The 22739-nt window shown below is 43.6% G+C and overlaps 1 protein-coding gene and 1 non-coding gene across 2 annotated transcripts in view; one reads left to right on the forward strand and one right to left on the reverse strand.

Moving 5' to 3' along the window:
* Positions 1-20659, forward strand: part of hecw1b (HECT, C2 and WW domain containing E3 ubiquitin protein ligase 1b) — a 34792-nt gene extending 14133 nt beyond the window's left edge. Inside the window, exons 4-28 of the mRNA XM_062988140.1 lie at positions 454-548; positions 720-795; positions 1194-1363; positions 5126-5268; positions 5598-5698; positions 5798-7045; positions 8642-8743; positions 9072-9222; positions 10679-10791; positions 11596-11717; positions 12173-12358; positions 12573-12707; positions 14274-14379; positions 14472-14568; positions 14658-14741; positions 14902-15008; positions 15837-15951; positions 16046-16159; positions 17109-17261; positions 17988-18086; positions 18169-18298; positions 18699-18845; positions 19209-19323; positions 19449-19647; positions 20502-20659. Coding sequence (XP_062844210.1) covers positions 454-548; positions 720-795; positions 1194-1363; positions 5126-5268; positions 5598-5698; positions 5798-7045; positions 8642-8743; positions 9072-9222; positions 10679-10791; positions 11596-11717; positions 12173-12358; positions 12573-12707; positions 14274-14379; positions 14472-14568; positions 14658-14741; positions 14902-15008; positions 15837-15951; positions 16046-16159; positions 17109-17261; positions 17988-18086; positions 18169-18298; positions 18699-18845; positions 19209-19323; positions 19449-19647; positions 20502-20613 — 4220 coding nt within the window. The 3' untranslated portion in view covers positions 20614-20659. The remainder of the gene's footprint in view (positions 1-453; positions 549-719; positions 796-1193; positions 1364-5125; positions 5269-5597; positions 5699-5797; positions 7046-8641; positions 8744-9071; positions 9223-10678; positions 10792-11595; positions 11718-12172; positions 12359-12572; positions 12708-14273; positions 14380-14471; positions 14569-14657; positions 14742-14901; positions 15009-15836; positions 15952-16045; positions 16160-17108; positions 17262-17987; positions 18087-18168; positions 18299-18698; positions 18846-19208; positions 19324-19448; positions 19648-20501) is intronic.
* On the reverse strand, positions 8420-8502 carry trnal-uaa (transfer RNA leucine (anticodon UAA)). Its single transcript has one exon. It is a non-coding gene; the product is annotated as a tRNA-Leu (tRNA).
* Positions 20660-22739: the final 2080 nt, after the last annotated feature.

The following is a 22739-nucleotide window of genomic DNA, read 5'->3' on the forward strand; positions in this document are numbered from 1 at the left end:
TGGGCGCAAGGCACACACAGTAACACCCTGGACGGTGCGCCTGTCCATCGCAGGGCACACACACACACACATATACACACAGCCATTCACCTTCAGGGCATCAGTGTCTCCAATTAACCTGACTGCATGTTTTTGGACTGTGGGAGGAAACCGGAGCTCCCGGAGGAAACCCATACAGACACCAGGAGAACATGCAAAGTCCACACAGACAGGACTCGAACTGTGAGGCGACAGTGCTATACACTGAGCCACCGTGCCGCCCTCATAAGAAAACATTAAATAAAATTGTTTTACTGGATAAATAAATAAATAAAGAATAATTTGTCTGTCTGGGCATCAGTCTGTTTGGAATTCAAGCCAATAGGTGGATTCTGACTGGCTACCAAAATGTTATAGAAACATTGATGAATGGCCCTGGTCATTTCTGACCTCTTCTCCTCTTCTTCCTCTCAGCTGAGACGAAGATCTGCTTTAAGTACTACCACGGGGTGAGCGGCGCCTTGAGAGCCACCACACAGTGTGTAACTGTGAGGAATCCTTCAGCGCCGGTGAGTGTTCGCATGGTCGGCTTCTCTCTATCATGTTATACCTGAAGCCTTCCCAGGATAAACACTCCACCATGTACAGTCCCAGCCCCAGAGAGCCTCACATTCTCACACCAGTTTATGGTTTAATAATGGTTACCAACCACTCCACCTGTCTGCCTTCGTCTGCCTCAGGTGTTCAAGCCGGTCGCCGTGGATGACGCGCCTCAGAGTCAAGGAAGACGAAGACTGATCAGCTTCTCTCTGTCAGGTACATCACACAATGTGTGTACGATGTGTATATCACCATAGCAACTGCCAAAACCAGGCTTTCCAATTAGCAAACACTAATTGGATATGCTGAATTTTCAGCCAGCGTCTAATTTTAGCGACTCCCGCGGGTCGTCGTTATCGATCAGCAGCCACCATCTCTTACTTACAAATCTCGACATGCCGCCTTTCCCCTCCGGTGAAGAGCAGCATAAACACACTCGCATAAACTTTTAGTATTTGGCAGCGTGCGGCCTTACTGGCAAACATAAAAGAGGCATTTAAGCGTCCATCAAAGGGCTTTAAAACCTCCATAGCTGTTCTAACTCGAGCCACTTAATTTGCTGGACATCTGAGCGATGCTGAATCCTCCATCCGGTCGTGTGTGTGTGTGGTCAGATTTCCAGGCGACGGGGTTGAAGAAGGGGATGTTTTTTAACCCGGACCCCTACCTGAAGATCGCCATTCACCCGGGCAAGCACAGCATCTTTCCTGCTTTACCTCATCACGGCCAGGAGAAGAGGTCGGGAATCGTCTGCAACACCGTTAACCCCGTGTGGCAAAGAGAGGTGGGTGCACACACGCCTACACAAACACTAACAAACAAGGGATGGACGTTACAGTCATTCTGACCGCTCCACAAATGGACGGAAAGTAATGAAGTGCTTTGTTTGTTAGTTCCGGTAACAAACTTCATGGTAGCAAATCATTGGCGGCTGTCACTATGTGATGACCTTGTTACACTACATGGACAAAAGTATTGGGACACTTCTTCTAATTTTTAAATTCATGTGTTTCAGCCACAACAGGTGTAATACAGCAGTTATATAAAGAAAATTATAAGCTTCCAACATTGCAGCAACAGTTTAGGAAAGGTCCTGTTCCAGGATGCCTGTACCCTGTGCACAAAACAAGCTCTATAAATACATGAAAGCTCAACTGAACCTCACTGAACAGCTTTGGAATAAACGGGAACATCAAACATCAGTAGCCAGCCATACAAATGCTGTCATCTGTTGACTAAATGGGCACAAATCCCCACAGACATGCTTCAAAGTTTTGTGAGAAGCCTTCTCAAATGAGTGGCTGTAGTTCATTGTCAGGTGTCCAAATACTTTCGGCCATACAGTGTACATAGAATAGAATAGAATGCCTTTATTGTCATTGCACAGTGCACAACGAAATTTTTTGAGCATCTCCTTGACGGTACATGTATGTACACACAGACATATATATACACATGTATTTACAAAATAAACATATACACATCTAGATACAGAAATAAACGTGTGGTTTTAAGAACTTTCCAGAAAAGAAAAGAAGAAGAAGGTTATTGCACGGTCTCTATAAATTGCACATTATTTCCTAGGATGTAAAGTTTGATAGTTTAGTGTTTTTATGGCGGAGGGGTAAAAGCTTTTCAGGAGTCTGGAAGTACGGGCCTTGATACTCCTATAGCGCCTACCAGAGGGCAACAAGGAGAACAGGTTGCAACAAGGGTGAAATGAGTCCTTTATGATGTTTGTGGCCCGACGCAGGCATCGGGTTTTGTAAATGTTCTCTAGTGAAGGCAGCTCAGTGTTGATGGTTCTCTGAGCTGATTTGATTACCCTCTGAAGAGCCTTCTTGTCAGCCTCAGAGCAGCTGGCATACCACACCAGAATGCCATGGGTGAGTATGCTTTCCACCGTGCTGCGATAGAAGGACACCAGTAGCTGCTTGGACAGGTTGGCCTTTCTTAGTGTCCTTAAAAAGTAGAGCCGCTTCTGTGCTTTTTTCACTAGAGAGGTGGTGTTGGTGGTCCATGTGAGGTCCTGGGAGATGTGTGTGCCTAGGAATTTGAAATTAGACACTCTCTCTACTGTGTTTCCTCCGATGTCTAAGGGTGTAGGTTCCTCTCTCTGTCTCCTGAAGCTGATGACCATTTCTTTTGTTTTAGAGGTGTTGAGTGCCAGGTTGTTAATGGAGCACCATTCAAACAGTTTGAGGACTTCTTCCCTGTAGGCAGACTCATCTCCATTCTGTATTAATCCAATTACAGTGGTGTCATCTGCAAACTTGATGATTGAGTTTGTGCTGTGGGTTGGTGTACAGTCATGGGTGTAGAGGGAGTAAAGAAGAGGGCTCAGCACACAGCCCTGTGGAACTCCAGTACTCAGTGTCAGAACAGGGGAGAGATGGGCCCCCATCCTAACAGACTGTGGGCGGTTTGTTAAAAAGTCCTCAATCCACCTGCATGTGTGCTGGCTGACACCCAGGTTTAGCAGCTTGGATACCAGTCTGCTGGGAATAACTGTATTAAACGCAGAGCTGAAATCCACGAACAGCATCCTCACATATGTTCCCTGATGTTCCAGGTGAGTCAGTGCCACGTGGAGAGCAGTGTTGATGGCGTCTTCTGTTGACCTGTTGCCTTTGTAGGCAAACTGATGTTGGTCCAGGGTGGGCAGGAGTGAAGACTGTATGTGCTTCAGAACCAGTTTTTCAAAGCACTTCATCACCGTGGAGGTGAGAGCCACCGGTCTGAAGTCGTTCAGGCTGTTGATTGTGGCTTTCTTTGGAAGAGGCACAATGGTGGCAGACTTGAAACATTTAGGGACAGTGCAGTGGGACAGAGAGAGGTTGAAGATGTTTTTGAACACCTCTGCCAGTTGATATGCACAGTCCTTAAGTACCCTCCCTGAAATTCCGTCTGGGCTGGTCGCTTTCCTGGGGTTCACACTGCGGAGCACTCTCCTGACATTCTCCCAATTTTACAATAGTAGCTTTTGTCTAATGGGAGTCAATGACAAGGTGGAAATTAAATATCGACTGTAATATCCACTAGCCTGGACACAAAGCAGCTTATGTTGGTTTCTGTCCCCCATTGAATGTACAGTATTTCTTATTGAAAAACTCATTTCTGTAGCTCATATATTTTTTGACCCGCCCCGTAGTGGTGTTAACGTCTTAACGTTGGCTCTCCACACGACCGTGTCAGATACCTCACTGTCTTCAAACGAAGGCTGGGGACTCACCTTTTCTCAAAGTATTTAAGCAAGCCTATGATGCCCATGTTGGGTTTTAGCTGACCGGTTCGTATTTGCGCTAGAGTGAAGGAATATTTACCGAGTAGAAGTTAAAACTGGATAAATGCGTCTTCACAATTCCGTAAGTGTTGATGTTATTGATACGGCACAGCGAATAAAAAGCTCGCCGTTGTTCTGCTCCGGTTGTGTCTCCCTCAGCGTGAAAAATGATCAGCAGCCTTCCTTCAGTGTCAGAAGGCATCAGGAAGAGCGTCGTCACGTGAGTGATTGAAGCTCCCGGGCTGAGTGATCGCCAGCAGGGAGGAGGGAAAATAGGTCAGGACATTTGGAGATGATGAAAATGGGGAAGATGGGTAGAGAGTGAGAGAGATGTGAGTGTGTGGAGGGGGAAATTACCTCCGTCTCATCTCTTTCTTCGGATGGCGAGCAGAGTAAAACGGATTATTGCACTTTGCCTTGGAGAGCAACCTCACTCACAGCTCAATTTCCCACAGTTCATCTCTTCATCTGCAGCTCGTTTCATATTCACACACAGGACATAAAAATATAGATGCACAATGAACCTGCTGGTGAAAAGACGGTTTATGTCCACGTCTGACGAACCTGCGTGTCTCTTAATTTAATTGGAATAAATCTAAAAGTCAGACTCACGTTTACTTTAAATTATTATGTGTGATGCAGACGTAGCTGAATCTTCTCCTTTATCAGATCTGTCCTGAGCTTAATATGTTGTTACAACATAAATCAAGACTAAAACCTAAAGTCCTTCCTTTACTTAATAAAAGCACAGTGGGGGCGCCCAGGTGGCGCAGCGGGATCTTCCGCTAGCCCACCAGCACCGAGATTCTGAACTCCTCGGTTCGAAACTCGGCTATGCCACCGGTCGGCTGGGCACCATCTGGTGGGCATAACTGGCAGTACCTTCAGCAGATACTAATTGGCCACCGAATCTGCAGGGTGGGGGCCGGATTATGTGTGTTCTTCATACGCTGTGTAAGGACCCTGATTGGCGGAAGAGGCGCCTGTTCAGAATGCAGGGGCGAGAAGAGGAGGGCTGTACACGTGTCGGAAGAGGCGTGTACAACGACGTGCTCTCCTCGGATACAATTGGGTATCCCTCAGCAGCGGAAGACAAATTGAGTGCACTAAGGTGGGGGTTAAATCAGTGTGTATTTAACACTCTATTTTCTATGACTCTGAATGATAATACTGGTCACTAATACAGAGAAATGATATTGGTTTTTCACGCTGAGGACTAGTGCTGATTTTATCACATCTTTCTCTCTTTCTTTGAAACCACAGAGGTTTAATTTTGTGTCGCTGCCCACGGACGTGCTGGAGATCGAGGTGAAAGATAAGTTCGCCAAAAGCCGGCCCATTATAAAGCGCTTCCTGGGTAAACTATCCATGCCGGTACAGAGGTTGCTGGAGAAGCACGCTATCGGGTAGGTTCGGATTTTTGTTTTACTACAAGGTTTTGTTTTTATTTTCGTAAATTACAACTGAAAACAGCTGGTTATCATGTATTACTGGGTGAAATTAATTAAATTGGGCAATTAAAGGCCTCACTTGAAACAAATACATGAAAATACAGCAGAACCTTGATTTAACGGACCTCCATTTAACGGATTTTGGATTTACTGGACAAAATCTGGAAAACCAAATGTCCGGTCCGATTATATAGTATATATTACTGGGTGAAATTGATTGATTAATGTATTCAAGACAGCAAAACGTGCTACTTAATTTTAGTCATTTGTGCATTTGTCTACAGTGATCGAGTGGTGAGCTACACTTTAGGTCGGAGGCTGCCAACGGAGCATGTTAGTGGTCAGCTGCAGTTCCGATTCGAGATCACATCCTCCATTCATCCAGGTTTGTACCAGCTCACTCCAGCATCAGATTGCCTGTGTGTCAGGCTGGCATTTTGTTAAACCATGTAGCATTAAAATCTAGGGTGTGTCCATCCCACAGATGACGAGGACGCATCCTTAAGTACAGAGCCTGAATGTGCCACGGTACCCGAGGAACTGGAGCAAGAGGTGCCAGAGCAACCAGAGGGAGAAAATCATCATGTTCCAGCCCAGAGCGAGGATGCCATGAGCCTGGGTGCTCCTGAGCTGCCTTTGGATGGAGACATGACCTGGATGGAGGTGCCTATGGACGTCGACTTGGCGGAGGAAGGAGACAGGACGGAAGTTCAGGAGGAGGAGGAGGAGAGAGAGGGCATCCAGGAAGCTGTTGAGCCAAATGAGGAGCAGGAAGCAGAGGCTGTGGAGAACGATGGAGGACGTGTACAGGACGTGGAGCAGGTTAAGCATGTCGAGATGATGCAAGAGGTCGAGGGAGGGGATCAAGAAACAAATCATGGAGATCAAAGAGAAGCAGATGATGCAGACATTGCAAATGAACCTGGAAATGAAATAGCAACTGATGCTGGTGTTGTGAAGGACACGGCGAGTGCGGTGGAGGGGTCCGAGTCTCCCACCCCCAGTGACGAGGATATCCAGGCAGACGAGGATCAAGAGCTGGAAGGATGCTCGCTTCGGATGCGAGCTGCGACCAGGCGGAAAACGCGCCCGTGTTCTCTCCCGGTATGCGAGCTAGAGAACGTGATCGCGTCGACATGCGAGGAACCCGAGACGCCGCGCTCACACTATATCCGTCTCCACCGATTGCTCCACAGCCTGCCTTCCAACCAGTCGGAAAGCTCTAAACCAGAAGACGAGGAGGAAGAGGAGCAAGATGACGAAGGTGTCGGGCTGGAAGCGGTGACGCCCAACGGCCCGCGGCGCTCTCTTCCGCGCAGTCGCTCGCATCAGCGCCTCTCGGAGCTGGTGCAGATCCTGGACGACGAGGGCCAAGCGCCAGGGGCTGAGGGTCAGGTCAGAAGTCAGAGGTCGCCTGGCGAGAGCGAGGGAGAAGCCGATCTCAGTCCGGTGCCCTGCTGCAGTCACATGTTGAGGGGCGCCAGAGCGACGCGGGCGGTGTCTCTCGACGGTGCCCGTTGCACCAAAAGTAGCGTGTTTTCCTCTCAGGAGGACGAGGACGACATGGAAGGGCTGAATGGGATCCTGGAATTGGAGGCGGAGCCAGGTCAGAGCGCGAGCAGAGAAGGGAACGACGGCAGCCGATGGGAGGACGCGCACGACAGGCATGTCCAGAGCCCGCACGCCGTGGTGGGTAACGGAGAGCCTGCGGGAGCCGGGGCGAGCAGCAGGAGTGAGTATGATAACATGCTGTAGAGGGAAAGGGAATATTTATTTCATGTGCACGTCATTCATACTTTATAGAGCCGAGTTTGAGTCTCACATCGTGTCTCATGCTGAATTTCAATAAAGCAGCTGTTTTACACATGTTGTTAATAATGTAAATTCTGTAATGTGAGTGGAAAAACACCTCTCCAGGTGGAGAGCGTCCAAATGTTTTGACTGCTGTAGAAGAGTGTTTTGGGGTAATTAAAAGGCCTGTTTACACAAACACCCTCCCTCGAATCAAATACATGCAAATACAGCGGAACCTCGATTTAACAGATTTCTGGACTTACCAGGCAAAATTTAACAGGCAAAACCTGGAAAACCAAATGTCCGTTGCGATTGTTTGAAATTCCCAAGAGAAGCGTACCAAGACCAATAGTTCAGTTATCGTCCGCTAGCCGGCGCTTATCTGTCTGTTTACATGAGTGATGGGCTTTATTTTGTAAGGAGACTCGCTTTGTTCTCGCCTTTTTCTGTGTTTTTTGCTCCAGTAACTACCAGCAGAGCTTCAGACTCAGAATAATAGAAACTTTAGAGTCCCAACTATACCATCACGGCAAAAAAAACCCATTTCCTCCACCACACAAAGTAAATGAAAGGTTTTATGTTACATATTTACATATCTATTTATGTTGTTCATTTAACTGTTAATCATACGTGCATGTTCAGCACTTGCTGTATTTTCGCACCCCCTGAAAAAAAGAAAACTCGTTGTTCCGGACAATTGCATTTTACGGACCAGTACTCCCCCTTTTAGTCCGTTAAATCGGGGTTCTTCTGTACAGTTTATTTATTCATTTATTTATATAAAGTAACTAAAAGGGCACATTTGCAATGGGACCAGTGCGAACCACTGGGTGCTGGGACAGGAGACACAAAACATGTGAACCATGGGGTAACCACCATCAGCCCAATATTTACATTTACGTTTTTAGCATTTAGCTCAGGGGTCATGAGCCAAAAATAATAGGAGAAAAAAATCGCAGAGAAAAATAATAATAATGAAATAGACAAAATATAGTGGACAAAATGTGGGTTGCTTAAAAAATGTCTGAAAAATTGATTTAATACAAGGCAAATGCTTTTAAACATGTATATAATTACATTGCAAGTAATTGAGGATTTCAGTCCTTGCTCATGGGCCCAAAAGCAGCAACCTGGCAGTGGTGGGGATTGAACCAGCAACCTTTTGCTTACTAGTCTTGTAACTTCCTCACTGAGCTACAACTGCTTTGTGAATGCCCAATGTGGATAAGCTTGTAAGAGTCTTGATTCTGGTCCGTTCTTTATACATTAAGTTAACCTGAGCAGCAGTTTCCTCAAACCAAGGCATAACTGATACCAGGAGTGGGGTTCGAACCCACGAGGACATGCGTCCATTGGATCTTAAGTCCAACGCCTTAACCACTCGGCCATCCTGGTTTGCTGGTTTGATTCTACATGTGACGCCTCTGAAGACTTATAATGTACATTCATGCTACAATAATGACTTTGTGTGTCTTATAGTGTTAAAATATTATAATTACATTGGTTGTGTGTGTGTGTGTGTGTGTGCGCGCAGGAGAGTGCCCTCTTCCCTGCAGCCATCCTGCAGTGAGCCAGCTTCCTGCTCTGAGACCAGACGCCCACCACTACCCCACCATCGATGAGCCTCTGCCTCCCAGTGAGCACCACACTGCTACACACACACACACACACACACTGAAACACACTGCAGTAACCGCTTATCTAGTTCAGCTCAGCAGATTTGCTGGAGGATTAATTCCAGTCAGAACTCATTTAATCCAGATATGCTAATAAAAAACAAGCCATTCACACACACACACACACACACACACACACACACACATACACACATCCTGTTTTGACCCAAGCTGTGAGGATTAGCTAGATCAGTATCAGGTCCTAAACCGGAATCGCTTATCAGTGTAATCATTTATCACCTTTGCCTCATTCTCATTCGTGCTGTGTGTGTGTGTGTGTGTGTGCAGACTGGGAGGCACGTATCGACAGCCATGGCCGTGTGTTCTACGTGGACCACATTAACCGCACCACCACGTGGCAGAGACCCACATCGGCGGCGACGCCCGACGGCCTGCGCAGGTCCGGATCCATCCAGCAGATGGAGCAGCTTAACAGGAGGTGGGTGTTTTGTTTTTGTATTGACCATGACACCATGGCATGTCAGAGCTGGGCATGAGCTGGGTATAGTCTGATGTCTGATGACACATCGTGGTGTCATTATTTTATTAAATACTGTGCTAAACATTTCACCTGTGATTTTGAGGGCACAGCCTGGCATTCTGCACATGTAACACTTTGAATTGACTGGCTAAAATGATCCAAGGGACGTTTTGGAATTAAACCGCATTGCCAAAAGTATTTGGGTCATTTATTTCTGTGTCAAACTGCCAATATTAGCATAAAATAAAGCACACAGGATTGCAATCTCTCTATATATGAATAATGGCAGTAAAATGTGCAGCGCTCAAACTACGTAACAAATGAAAGACCAGAAAACGTCCACAGCCCACAACGGAGGAAGTAGATAGAACAGGAATAGTGCAGAACTGAGAACTGGTTGTCACAACATGACAGGCTCCTTATAGCACAAGTTCTTAAAAACAATAATAAAAGGAAATCCAGAACAATTTGGGATGGCAATGAACGATCAAACAATGAATTACCTGTGCTTAGCATGGGTCTGAACATGCAGGCAACTCCAAAAATGGTTGTTTCCCATGAAAAGATGCCCGTTGGCAGGTTGGAATAAACAAAATGCCTCTACGTTAAGCGAATTAACGCTGAACAGCGTTATAAAACAGGTGGCAACATGTGTCAACATGTCTGTGGAAGTGACACGTCAGTCATTTGCACCTCCATGACCCCTCTGCTGGCCATACATGGCAAGGCAGAAGGATGTGATTCTGTAACTGAATGAAGCTGTATGTATACTTTTGACCATGCATATTTTGTCACATTTTATTTTAATCAGTGTCACTGAAAAATAACAGTTGCAGGAATAATTGTAACAGCTGTTGTACATTAGGGTTGTCGCTCCAGTGAGTGGCTAATAGACTCGATCTAGTGTCGTTTAAATAATTCAGATACAGATACATGCAGATTTTTACTCCTCACATGGACTTGTTGTGTTGAATAACTGAAGTAAGAACTGCTCCATCAGTGTGGGAGTTTTCTCACAGTGGTCTGGTGTTGGAAAATAAATCATCAGCATCATGCTGGAGTTTGAGGTTGGACTGGTTTAGGCAATACAGGGAAGTGAAAGCAGCGTGGGACGTCTGTTGTTTTATATTCTTGTGATTCATCCCCACGCAGTGTGGAAAGCAGCTTTTCTACGACACTTGGTCCTGCGTCCTCTACCTCTCCATATGTTTTATAAACAGGTTCCTCTATAATGGGAGCTGATAATGAGTTGAGCGCTCTGTCTCCACCTGATGGATTGGGGCGTCATAACATGTGCTTTATTAATAAAAATGGGATTTATTGTAATGAAGAGAACAATATGTGCTTAGATCGCCAAACTTTTCGAGATGCTGATGTACAGACAAATTGATCAAACTTAAACTTATTGTTTCAGGTATCAGACCATACAGAGGACCATGGCTTCAGAGAGGAGGACAGAGGATGGAGGAAGCCCTCGACCTGAGAGGACTAACAGCATGGAGACTGACTCTCCACCTCAGACAAACGGTGAATGCTGCAGCACACCTTCACAAACACATGCATTACTGCAGGCATGCAGCTTCTTTCACACAGCGCATTTATAAGTGAACAACAATACGTAAAACTTTTAAGCCAAAAATAAATCTCACCTTTACTGTTAAACATGATGGTGGGTTTGTCATGTCGTGGAGCTTTTTTTTTGGTTCATTAAGTCAGACCTGACTGCATCAGACATGAAGACTAAACTGGGCTGTGGTTGGATCTTCCAGGAGGACAATAAATAAAGGACACCGTAAATCAACACAAAAAAGGTTCATTGATGACATTCTCAGAATTTTGCCATGGCCAGGTCAGTCCTCTGACCCAAACCCAATAGAAAACCTGAGGGGTGAGCTGAAGATTAGGGTCTGCAAGCATGGACTTCAAAATCTGAAGGATCTGGAGAGCGTCTGTTTAGAGGAATGTTCTTAGATCCCCTGGCACTTGTTCTCCAGCATTATTAGAGTTATAATTAGGGCCCTAATTTCACTACAGATTGCATATTACATGGGAAAAGGCTCGTTAGGTGGGGCCTTAATTATAGGAGAAGACTCAGTGCTTTTATCCTAGCAAAGAAGGGCTGCACATAGGGCTTAATCAAGGGGTGTCAGCAATTTTGGCACACAGATTTCATTTCACACATATCATTTAGTCATTCTACTTCAAATATGGATCTTTTTGTCCATATTTTAAATAAATATTTGGAGAGACGACTTTACACCTCTATTTATTGCCCATCATGACTTTTTTAACATGAGGTATTGCTCTAATCATCCTGCATTTCTGTCTTAGAGTCCAGAAGAGATGCACCCTGCTCTCCAAGTCATTGTCAGAAGATCACCCTGCTGCTGCAGTGTCCAGCCGTCAAGTTCATCACACACCCCGAGTTCTTCACTGTACTCCATTCTAACTATGTAAGCTCCAACACACACACACATACACACTTACTCACTTACACACAGAGTGTGTGGCTGTTAGCTGAAAGACTGGATTGATTTAGGTCTTTGAATGTAGTTTATTAGACAGGAACACTTAAAGTGGGGCACCAGTCCAGCACAAGCTGTTACACAGTCATGCACACGCCTTGTTGCCAATCCACCCTCTGCATGTCTTTGTGAGGCAGGAGGAAAACTTATCATCATTAACAGAATGTCTGCTTGGCTAGATGTGCCATTTTAAGCAGTCAGTTCATTTTTTGGGCATGTTTTGGGGGTGGGAGAACCAGGATCCTCACAGAAAACCCAGCCAGACACCAGTTACTGTAGGTGACTATATCTCAAGGTAATCATGTAGTGTGCTCTGCTCTTTGTATTTATGCTTTTTTCCTTTCACTTTTCTCTCTTTTTGTATCTCTGCATCTTTATGTTAGGGTGCATATCGCATGTTCACCAACAGCTCATGCCTGAAACACATGATCCTAAAGATCCGGCGGGATGCTCGCAACTTCGAGCGCTACCAGCACAACCGTGACCTTGTTGCCTTCCTGAACCGCTTCGCCGACTCCCACATGGAGCTGCCCAGGGGCTGGGAGATCAAATCGGATCCTCAGGGAAAGGTATTTAGCATTTACACACCTGGTTTACTTCAGATCCGGGTTTAAATCTCAGCAGTCCTTTCGGTCAGTGGGGCGTCTACACAGACATGATTGGCTCCTGCCTGGTGTCCAGTGTTTCCAGGGCCTGCCGTGACCCTAACCAGGACAAAGCGATTGATGAAAATGAAATTTTGACATTTATTTCCTGTCTTGCTCTCTGTCTGTGTCACTGCAGTCGTTCTTTGTGGATCACAACAGCCGCGCTACGACATTCATCGACCCCAGAATCCCTCTGCAGAACGGCAGACTGCCCAACCACCTCACCCACCGGCAACATCTGCAAAGACTGCGCAGCTACAGCGCAGGAGAGGTCAGTGTGTGTGTGTGTGTGGGTGTGTTAATACATACAGTATGTTCCTCATGGAATAAGTTCTTTCAGAAGTGTGTACAGTAATCCCTCGCTATATCGCGCTTCGACTTTTGCGGCTTCACTCTATCGCGGATTTTATTTGCAAGCATGTCTAAATATATATCGCCGATTTTTCGCTGGTTCGCGGATTTCTGCAGACAAGGGGTGTGTTTGAAAAGCTAGCTCTCTCTCTACATAGACGCATTTTACGTCAACCTGCGCGCGCTCCCGATTAGGAGGCTGTTCCAAATCCTAGATGCCTTAATATCCTCACTTCTTAACGTTTCAACGTTATTTTCACTCAAAAACGAGTGAGCATCCGACGCTGCCTTAGTGATCAAGACAATCCCAGAATTCATTGCGGGTCAGGTGCTCCTCTCTCGCTGAAAAATAAACATGGCTGACGGTACGGACAGACGAATGGAGTTCTTTTCAAACGTAAATAAAATATTACTGATTTTTAACTTGTATAAACTTGTACCGAGTGTTTTTATTTGCAAGTTCGGGCTTGTCAGGAAATGTAACCGTTATCGGTACATGAAGAGAGATGTTATATTGACGTTAGCATGCTGTGCTACCTCAATCCATTGGTTTTAATGACAAGATGCTAAATGCTAAAGCCGATGGAATCGGGTTATAAAAATAACCATATAAACACGTTTTTACTTTGCGGATTTTCACCTTTCGCGGAGGGTTCTGGAACGCAACCCCCACGATCGAGGAGGGATTACTGTACATATACAGTATATATATGAAATTTTGTATGGCATCTCTCCAAGAGAGGTAGTCGCAGCAGTAGAGAAAAATAGAAGCAGTAAAATAATGATAATAATAAAATAAAAATAAAAATAATTCAATAATAAAAATATACAATATCTGGACACCTGACACACAACCTATTCCACATCCATGTGCCTTAATATGGAGCTCCCACAACTAAAACAGCTTCCACTTCCACATTGTTGGAAAGGCTTTCCTTAAGATTTTGGAATGTGCCTGCGGGAATCTGTGACTGTTCAGTCAAAACTGCACCAGGTACGATGTCAGGCACTGATCCTGGATGAGAAGGACTTGCAATGAACTGTATGGCTTGTATGTAATTATGATTGTGCTTGAATAAAAAGGGCAGGTTTTACTGAACCCTTTAAAACAATAACAGGACATTTGTCCTGAGGTGAGCAAGCTGTACATCGCTATGGGTTTATAGGCTGCCGTGTAAGGAAAGGAACCTCTGCTTTAAAATTGGCAATTTTTGTTATCTAAACAGGTATAAGGTGACAGTTTGGGTTTTCATGCTAACCCTCGGCAAGAGACCACTGTTCCACGTTTTTATTAATTGGTACAGTCATAATAAGCTTGTACGTGGGCACAAAGAAGTCACCAGCTCTCGTTACTTAATAAGAATAAACTTAGGAAAGAACTCAAATTAGTAAGTTATAAGACATATGCATCCCATACAAGCGTATTTAACCCTTTAACTGCAGTTATTGCATACAGTCAGTGAATAGTTTGGGTTTTTTTTGGCAGGCGTCTGAGGTGTCACGCACTCGTGGAGTGTCACTGTTAGCGAGACCCGGCAACAGCTTAGTAGCCGCCGTTCGAAACCAAAGCCAACAGGAGCCAGTTCCACTCGGTAAGTGTGTCAGTTTTATTTGGATATCATCTGTTAAATCCATGTATAACCTGCATCACTGTGAAGTGTGTCTTCTTGTGTGTCTATGACAGCTTACAATGATAAGATCGTAGCATTTCTACGTCAGCCAAACATCTTTGAGGTGCTTCAGGAGAGACAGCCGAGTCTGGCCAGGAACCACTCACTGAAGTACTGCATTTTTACCCTATCATCACGTCAGTATTACACGGTTTTATCAGGCGTATGTGTGCATGCTGAAAGTGTTTGTGGGTTTTCAGGGAGAAGGTGCTTCACATTCGTACAGAGGGCACAGCCAGACTGGAAAAGCTGTCCTGTGATGCTGACCTGGTCATGCTGTTGAGGTGAGCCATCTTCTGGTCTTTCTGGACCTGCTTATTAACTTTTTTTATTACAGTTGGCAATCGATTGCAATAAAATTGAGCACAGATAATAAATGTAACAGAAACAGGCTTATCATTGAATTCAGTTCTTTTTATGTCGTGTTTGTGTGTGTTCCTGCAGTTTGTTCGAGGAGGAGATCATGTCTTACGTTCCTCTTGCTGCATTTCATCCTGGATTTGCATTCTCACCTCGCTGCTCCCCCGGCTCCTCTCCCCAAAATTCTCCAGGTGGGTCCCATACTGGTATCCCACACTCACCTTGTAAAAAAAAACAACCTAATGTGCATTACACTCATTCCTGTCCTTCACGGACTATGTACTGTGGAAATGACTGTAAAACTGAAGCCACATTCTGTATTGTCATGTCTTGGACATTGGAGCTGTAAATTCCCAAACATGTGAGTCAGAAGTTAAGGGGTTTTATAGGGCATCATAACACCTATAAAAGCCCTTATAACAACTGTCATAAAGCTACATACACTTTTCTAGAGGCATTTTCATATGCTGTCACTTGTCATTGTCATTTACATAGTTTCTTTAAAGTTTTGTTCTTTCATCAAGTGATTTATCCTGGTCAGCGTTACAGCAGCTTCAGGTTTACTGGGCAACACTTTTTGTATAGCACCAGTCCATCCTAGGACTTCGGTCATCCAGCACCACCAGACATAGCCAATCAGGTCTGTGTAGACATGATTTCCCATTCAGCCAAAAGCAGCGGTGAGATTCGAACCTGGATCTCGGAGGTGGTGGGCTAGCGTAATATGCCGCTGTGTCATCAGAACGCCTTTTAAGGTTCTGTGTGTTATGGAACATTTTTGACTGATCCTGTATATAGGGGTCACCACAGTGAATCTGGTCCACCTCACTTTTTACACTGAATACCCTTCCTGACACAACCCTCCTATGTCTATCCGGGCCTGGGTTCTGCACTTAGAGCGCACTGAGAAGAGCACCTCTCTCATTGGCTAGCCTGTTTATTATATAAATGGCCATATAAGGTATTACACTGTATAATATCCAGTGTATGTGTGCTGCTGTGTATTATGTGTTCATTAGGAACCCAGAGAGCTCGAGCTCCAGCACCATATCGCAGAGACTTTGAGGCCAAACTTCGCAACTTTTACAGGAAACTGGAAGCCAAGGGCTACGGACAAGGACCGGGCAAAATCAAGTGAGTCGGCTGTCACATTTATGTAGTTTATCCATGAAAATGCCAAGAATTTGGGATTTAATTTTATAAAAATGGACGTTTTTGTCTGTTTCAGATTAATAGTGCGGAGAGATCACCTGCTGGAGGGAACGTTCAACCAGGTCATGGCCTACTCACGCAAAGAGCTCCAGCGAAACAAACTCTACATCACGTTTGTCGGCGAGGAAGGGTATGTCCTGTATCACGCACTGTTCAAATAAATATGTGATTTGGGGTTGACCAAGTGTCAGATGTGGACACCCCTCCTAATTGTTGAATTTAGGCACCTTAGCCATGCTTATTACTAACAAAGGTGTAAAAACAATCATATAGAATAAATCATTTCTACTTTTTTGTTAAAATATAGGAATGGTCCACTCCATCAGAACTGTGCACATGTGCACCAAATACAGTCCATAAAATCATGGTTTGATAAGTTTAATTTAAACAAACTTAACGGGCACAGACGGACTCCAAAACCTTGTCGAAAGCCTCATCATTTTCAGCCACTAATTTCTAATATTCAGTAAATTTTTAGTGCGTAGATTCACAATTTTGACTAATTTTCATCAACCACTTCATCCTGGTCAAGGTCGCAGTGGGTCTGATTCCACCTGGAAACACTGGGCGCAAGTCAGATGGATAGGGAACCAATCCATCACAGGGCTTCTGCCATCCGCTTCTCAGATACAGCCGATCACGTCTGTGTAGACATCCAGCTAGCCAGTAGCACTGCTGAGATTCAGCCGAGCCATTCAGAGGTTTACTTGTTAGTGCGCTCTCAGTTCTGGTCCAAAGTCCAGATAAATTAAGGAGGGTTGTATCAGGAAGGGCATCCGGCGTAAAAATGGCCAAATAAGGTATTCGACCCAGAATGAGTTGCTGTAGTAAATCACAGGATAATAAAAGTTACTATATTTGTGTTTTCCAACTGTACATGGTAAGAATTTTCGCCTAGATGTGCTAATCCTGCTGAACAATGCACCATTAAGTAAACCACATTGAACTGAACATTACCCACGCTAACTGCACTCTTCAGTTTTAATATACCACCATGGTTTTCATGTCTGTCTCACTTGACTCACGATGATTTAATCATAATCTAACATTTTATTCAGTTCTCTTGTCCTTCTGTCCAGTCTGGATTACAGCGGACCTTCTCGGGAATTCTTCTTCCTGCTCTCTCAGGAGCTCTTTAACCCCTACTATGGTCTGTTCGAGTACTCTGCTAATGACACCTACACAGTCCAGATCAGCCCCATGTCTGCCTTCGTGGAAAACCATTTGGAATGGTGAGACTCTCTGTACTGCTTGGTTTCCACCTTAAAGTTGCCCGGTCAGGGTCACGGTGGGTCCGGCATTACCTTACATTTTACATTTACGGCATATAGTGAACGCTTTTTATCCAAAGTGACTTACAATTATTACTGAGCAAAATTTGGGTTAAGGGCCTTGCTCTGGAGTCCAACAGGGGCAACCTGGTGGTGGTGGGGCTTGAACCTTTAACCTTCCGATTACTAGTCCAGTACCTTAACCACTAAGCTTAACCAATAAGCCACCACTACCATATTACCTGGAAATATGGACATGGCATTAGGCAGGAATACACCCTATTTAGGGTGTCACACTCACACATTCTGGCAATTTTGAGCAGCCGGTCCACCTATTGGTATTTTTCGGAGGGGCATGAGGAGACACGCAGATACAATACACAGAGACTAATTAAAAAGGAGGGTGTTGGTTGAGTAGCACCCACCCTACCAGCTGCACCAACATGCCACCAGAATATGAGGTACAGTTCGTTTAAACATCCAAACCCAATCCAAACTGTGGCTGAATTGTGGGTGATGTGCTGCCCTCGTGTGGTTTGAAAAATAAATGTCCAAACTGAGCAGATACTTTGCTACTAGTATTTTTAAACAAGTTTGTGTCCAATCTTTTTTACACTTTTTACTGGAAATAAATAACCTGATTAAGCTCTGATTTTGTAACGTTTCTGTGGGTGTTTGTGTCCTCAGGTTCCGATTCAGCGGGCGTATTTTAGGCCTGGTGCTAATTCATCAGTACCTGCTGGATGCCTTCTTCACTCGGCCCTTTTATAAAGCTCTGCTCAGACTGTAAGTCCAAACTGGTCTTAACATCTACGCGTAAATATAAACGGCTGTTTGAGGGCTGTAATAATGTACATGTTATGTTCAGAGCCACTGACCTCAGTGATCTGGAGTATTTGGATGAGGAGTTTCACCAGAGCTTGCAGTGGATGAAGGACAATGACATCACAGACGTCCTGGATCTGAACTTCACCGTTAATGAAGAGGTGTTTGGTCAGGTGTGTAAAACAATTTGGATATACTGAATTCCACTGTGCACTTTGGGGACCTCTGTCGGCTACATAACACCCTTGCTGGCCCGAGGAGGAGTTGCTCTAGTGACTAAGACTAAAACTCAGAAGCTCAACCTCTCCACAGTGGTGGACAAGTGTATTAGATTGTTGCACTATACCAGAGGGAATTAATGAATTAATTATTCCTGCCGTCGCCTCAGCAGATCATTCGTCCACATATTTGAATTGGCACAGTTTTTACGCTGGATGTCATTCCTGGCACAACCCCTCTATTTATCCAGGCTTGGGACCAGCACTGCGGGTGCACTGATGTGTGATTTTTTGAAGTTAGCCCAGCCTTTCTGTCCATGTGGCTTGTTCAGAGTGTCATTTCCTTCTCTGTTAGGTAACAGAGAGAGAGCTGAAATCAGGGGGTGCCAACGTGCAGGTAACCGAGAAGAATAAGAAAGAATACATCGAACGTATGGTGAAGTGGAGGGTGGAGCGAGGAGTCGTTCAACAGACCCAGGCTCTGGTCCGAGGCTTTTATGAGGTATACTGTCACTTTCTGTCGTTTCTTCCTCTCTTGATTTTGATCATCACGCTGATATTTGCATTATTTACATATAGACTGATTTACTTCTTAAGGATTTTATGCAAACATGCTTGAAATATCTGCAAATATTGGAAAGAAAAAAAAAACGGTAATTGATATTATAGAAATTATAGTATATTTGTAGTATAGTTTTGTCAGCTACTCTGCAGTTATACAAGATTGTTTTGCACACAATAAAACAAGGGTTTCTGTAACATTAGGAGTTGTGTTGTTCTGCGTTGAGGTGGTAGGCTCCGAGACTTTAGGGCAAATGCATGTGTGGTGCCCAGTGTAACTGGTCTGTGTGATTTTGTATTAAAGGTGGTCGATTCTCGGCTAGTATCTGTGTTTGATGCCAGAGAGCTGGAGCTGGTTATTGCTGGGACAGCTGAGATTGACCTTAATGACTGGAGAACCAACACTGAATACAGGGGAGGTGAGATTACATGCATTACACCTGTTAATATATAGTGTTTGAAATGGGATGTCCAAACAGCTCATGATTAGGTGTCTAAATACTTTTGCCCATATAGTGTATTTGCTTTCATTTGCTCTGTTTAGGTTACCACGATGGGCACATCGTGATCCGGTGGTTCTGGGGAGTGGTGGAGCGTTTTAATAATGAGCAGAGGTTACGGCTGCTGCAGTTCGTAACGGGAACCTCTAGCGTGCCGTACGAGGGCTTCACAGCGCTGCGGGGGAGCAACGGACTCCGGCGCTTCTGCATCGAGAAGTGGGGCAAGATCACCTCTCTGCCCAGGTAGGTTCAAAAACTTACTCCACATGATGCGTTTATGTGACTTGTCATCAACATAGAGTAAATAAGCAAACTGGTGGGTGTGGCGATGGAGTTCAGTTCTGAGACAGAACATGGCTAGATCTATCCCAAAAACCCCAGAAAAACCAGATTGTACTAGGTGGAGTAGTAATTTAATAATCTTTTAAGCAGAACAGTAATTGTAGTGTAATTATCTGCTTACTTTTAAAATTGGGTTATAATTGTGGGTCATTTTAGAATCATGCATGCAGTAGCCAAACGCTTCCGTTCACCTACCCCGTTCACACAGGGATCAGTTAGTAATGCCATCAACCTCAAGTACCACTCCAGCGCCCCATTACATGTTTTAATCACTACGACTAAAGCTAGGGTGGGGTCTGCCAAACCAGCAGTAAAACACCTCCAGCAATGTTACTGAATGCAACTGCCTGGTTTTCATTTATCCATCTAAATTAAGTTACTTTTAATCACCCGTTGAGGTTGATTTTATTCATTACTGTATCATTTGTTACAGATTATGGTTTGGCCATTTTTTTCCAGGTTAGATTAAACCTGTTTCTATTTTCAATATAATGTCTGTGTGTTTCTGGATGAAAGTATTTGTTCATATACATTCATTTGCTTATTCTTATACCTGTATGCCTGTAAAGCATTTGCCCACCAGAGGTAGCGAGTAACGAACTTCAGAACAGACTTGCCAAGTCCATATTCATTTTTACTTGTAAGAATCTAAGAACTTATGTTTGTTGTTTTGTTTTGTCATACAGTTATTTATTATTTTGTCTGCCTCAGTTTTTCCTGATAGAATTAATTTCATATAATATGATCTGTTTCAGGGCTCACACGTGCTTCAATCGCCTGGATCTTCCTCCTTATCCGTCCTACACTATGCTCTACGAGAAACTCCTCATCGCTGTGGAGGAGACCAGCACTTTCGGGCTAGAGTGAACACCACTCTCACACCATCTCCTCTCTTTGTCTTCACTATGTATTATGTATGGTTCTATAGGATGGACAGCATTCTCTTTTTATCAGTCTCTATATTACGCTTAATTATCAAGGGCGCCGTTGCATGCATAACTCACCTGTGCACATGATGAAGCGTATAAGCTGAGTATGCAATATGAAACAAAGCCTCCTCTAACTCTCAGGGCTCGACCTCTGCTGGAACGATCACATGGACACACTGCAATCACATTCAGTTTTAACATCAGCTTTAGTGATTCACTCTGTCATGAGAGGAGCACGGACCATTGCTTCCATATCAACTACAGATTTTTTTCCTGCCTCAGTAAATGAGCGGTTTTGTTCAGTACATATCTACCACATCTACTACTGCTGAAATTAGCATGGTACATGAACAAAGTTCTAAATAATCTTGGAAAATTACATCTGACCCCCATCTTTTCAGGTGGCATATTATTATTTCTGGAAATCAGTGTCATGGTATAGATTGTAAGGGCAATTTGGCAGCAAATTTGACAAAGTAGCTGCACTAACTGTCACAAGCTCAAAACACTTAAAATAACTGAATACTAATGGAAGTTAAAAAATAGGAATTGGCAACGAATACATTAGCTGGCCACACATTTAGACTAAAAGACTAGTGATGCATGTTAGAACAAAATGGGTCAAACTTTCAGCAGCTCATTATCAAGGAGGGGTTCAAGTAATTGTATTATTTTTTAGTTTAATTGTGACTGTCTGTTTTGTAATAACAGACCCCCCCTTCCTCCCAAAAAAAAGACATGATTGCATTATGGGGCTAAAATAAACTTCATTACAACCAGTGTATTTGTATGTATTATAATCGCCTTACAGGCATGTTAAACTATTTAAATATCCTGCCAAACGTTTTTAAATGTCACTTTTTTGCCTCTGTTATTTATAATACTTGTGGTACAGCTTATGGGTAGTTTATGTGGTTTGGTTTGTTTTGGTTATGGTAATGTGATTCATGGTTAAGGTTCCTGTATCTGGATTAACGCCTCTTCATTCTGAATTTCACTTCATGTCTAATTTATGCTTGAAGTGTAATAGAGTACAATTTATGTACTCTATGTAAATTGCAACATGATGCTGATGCAAAATACTATTTAGAATTGATGCTATTGTTTGTACAGTTGATAGTTTGGACTTGCATCTTCATACATTGAAGTATTTCAACTATTTTAAAATGTGGTATATTTGAAAAAAAAAGATGCAGCATCATAAGCATAAAAATATATCCCTATTCCACTCAACCCTGGATATATCAGATATTACGTATCAAATTACATTGGTATTCAAACTATCTAAAGAAAATGTTATATATTGGGATGTACTGTACATCAAATGTGTATATAATTGTCTGTACAGTATGTGTATCCTAAAAATCTTCATTTTAAAATGCAATGTATGCAAAAAATCAACATACTTCTTTTTACATCTTTGGTTACTCTGCATCTTCTGTTATTCACTTTTTTGCTAAAATACCGTGGTACGAATGTTACGCTATGCACATTTCAGTCAAACTAATAAGAATGCAAATTTAGTTTTTGAGGCCTTTTCTTTGATTTCCCAAAGTCTCTGAAGTACAAGCACTCAGAAACGAATGTGCACAGAGAATTCAGCACTAAAGAAAACACATCAGTGTTTATTAATCCGTTTTATTGTTTGGACTTGTAATGTTCAGTGACCTACATCATGATAAGCTCAGCGTTGTTTTTTATTCTGTAATGAAATTGTTTCAGGCTGTTTTTTTCAGGCCAAACTCTATAAAAAAGCATAGAACTACTCGAGAATGTCAATAAACAATCACTTTCTAATCCATGGCTACTGACTGTTTTGTGAAATACGGTTACGTTTCTGATATTAATACTATTAATTAGTATTGATACTCTTCCTCAAGCTCCTGGATCTTTCTTGCCATTTCTTTTCTGAAAGAAACAATGACCAACCAACAAAAACAGTATTTTTCCACTAACATTTTTCAGCAGAATTGTACAGTATTCAGAAATAAAGATTTAATAACAAGCACTTCTGTGTATACATCTTTTTATTATACGGGGCGGCTAGGTGGGTAGCACTGTCGC

Source organism: Trichomycterus rosablanca, chromosome 25, assembly GCF_030014385.1.
Source record: "Trichomycterus rosablanca isolate fTriRos1 chromosome 25, fTriRos1.hap1, whole genome shotgun sequence".
Lineage (NCBI taxonomy): Eukaryota > Metazoa > Chordata > Actinopteri > Siluriformes > Trichomycteridae > Trichomycterus > Trichomycterus rosablanca.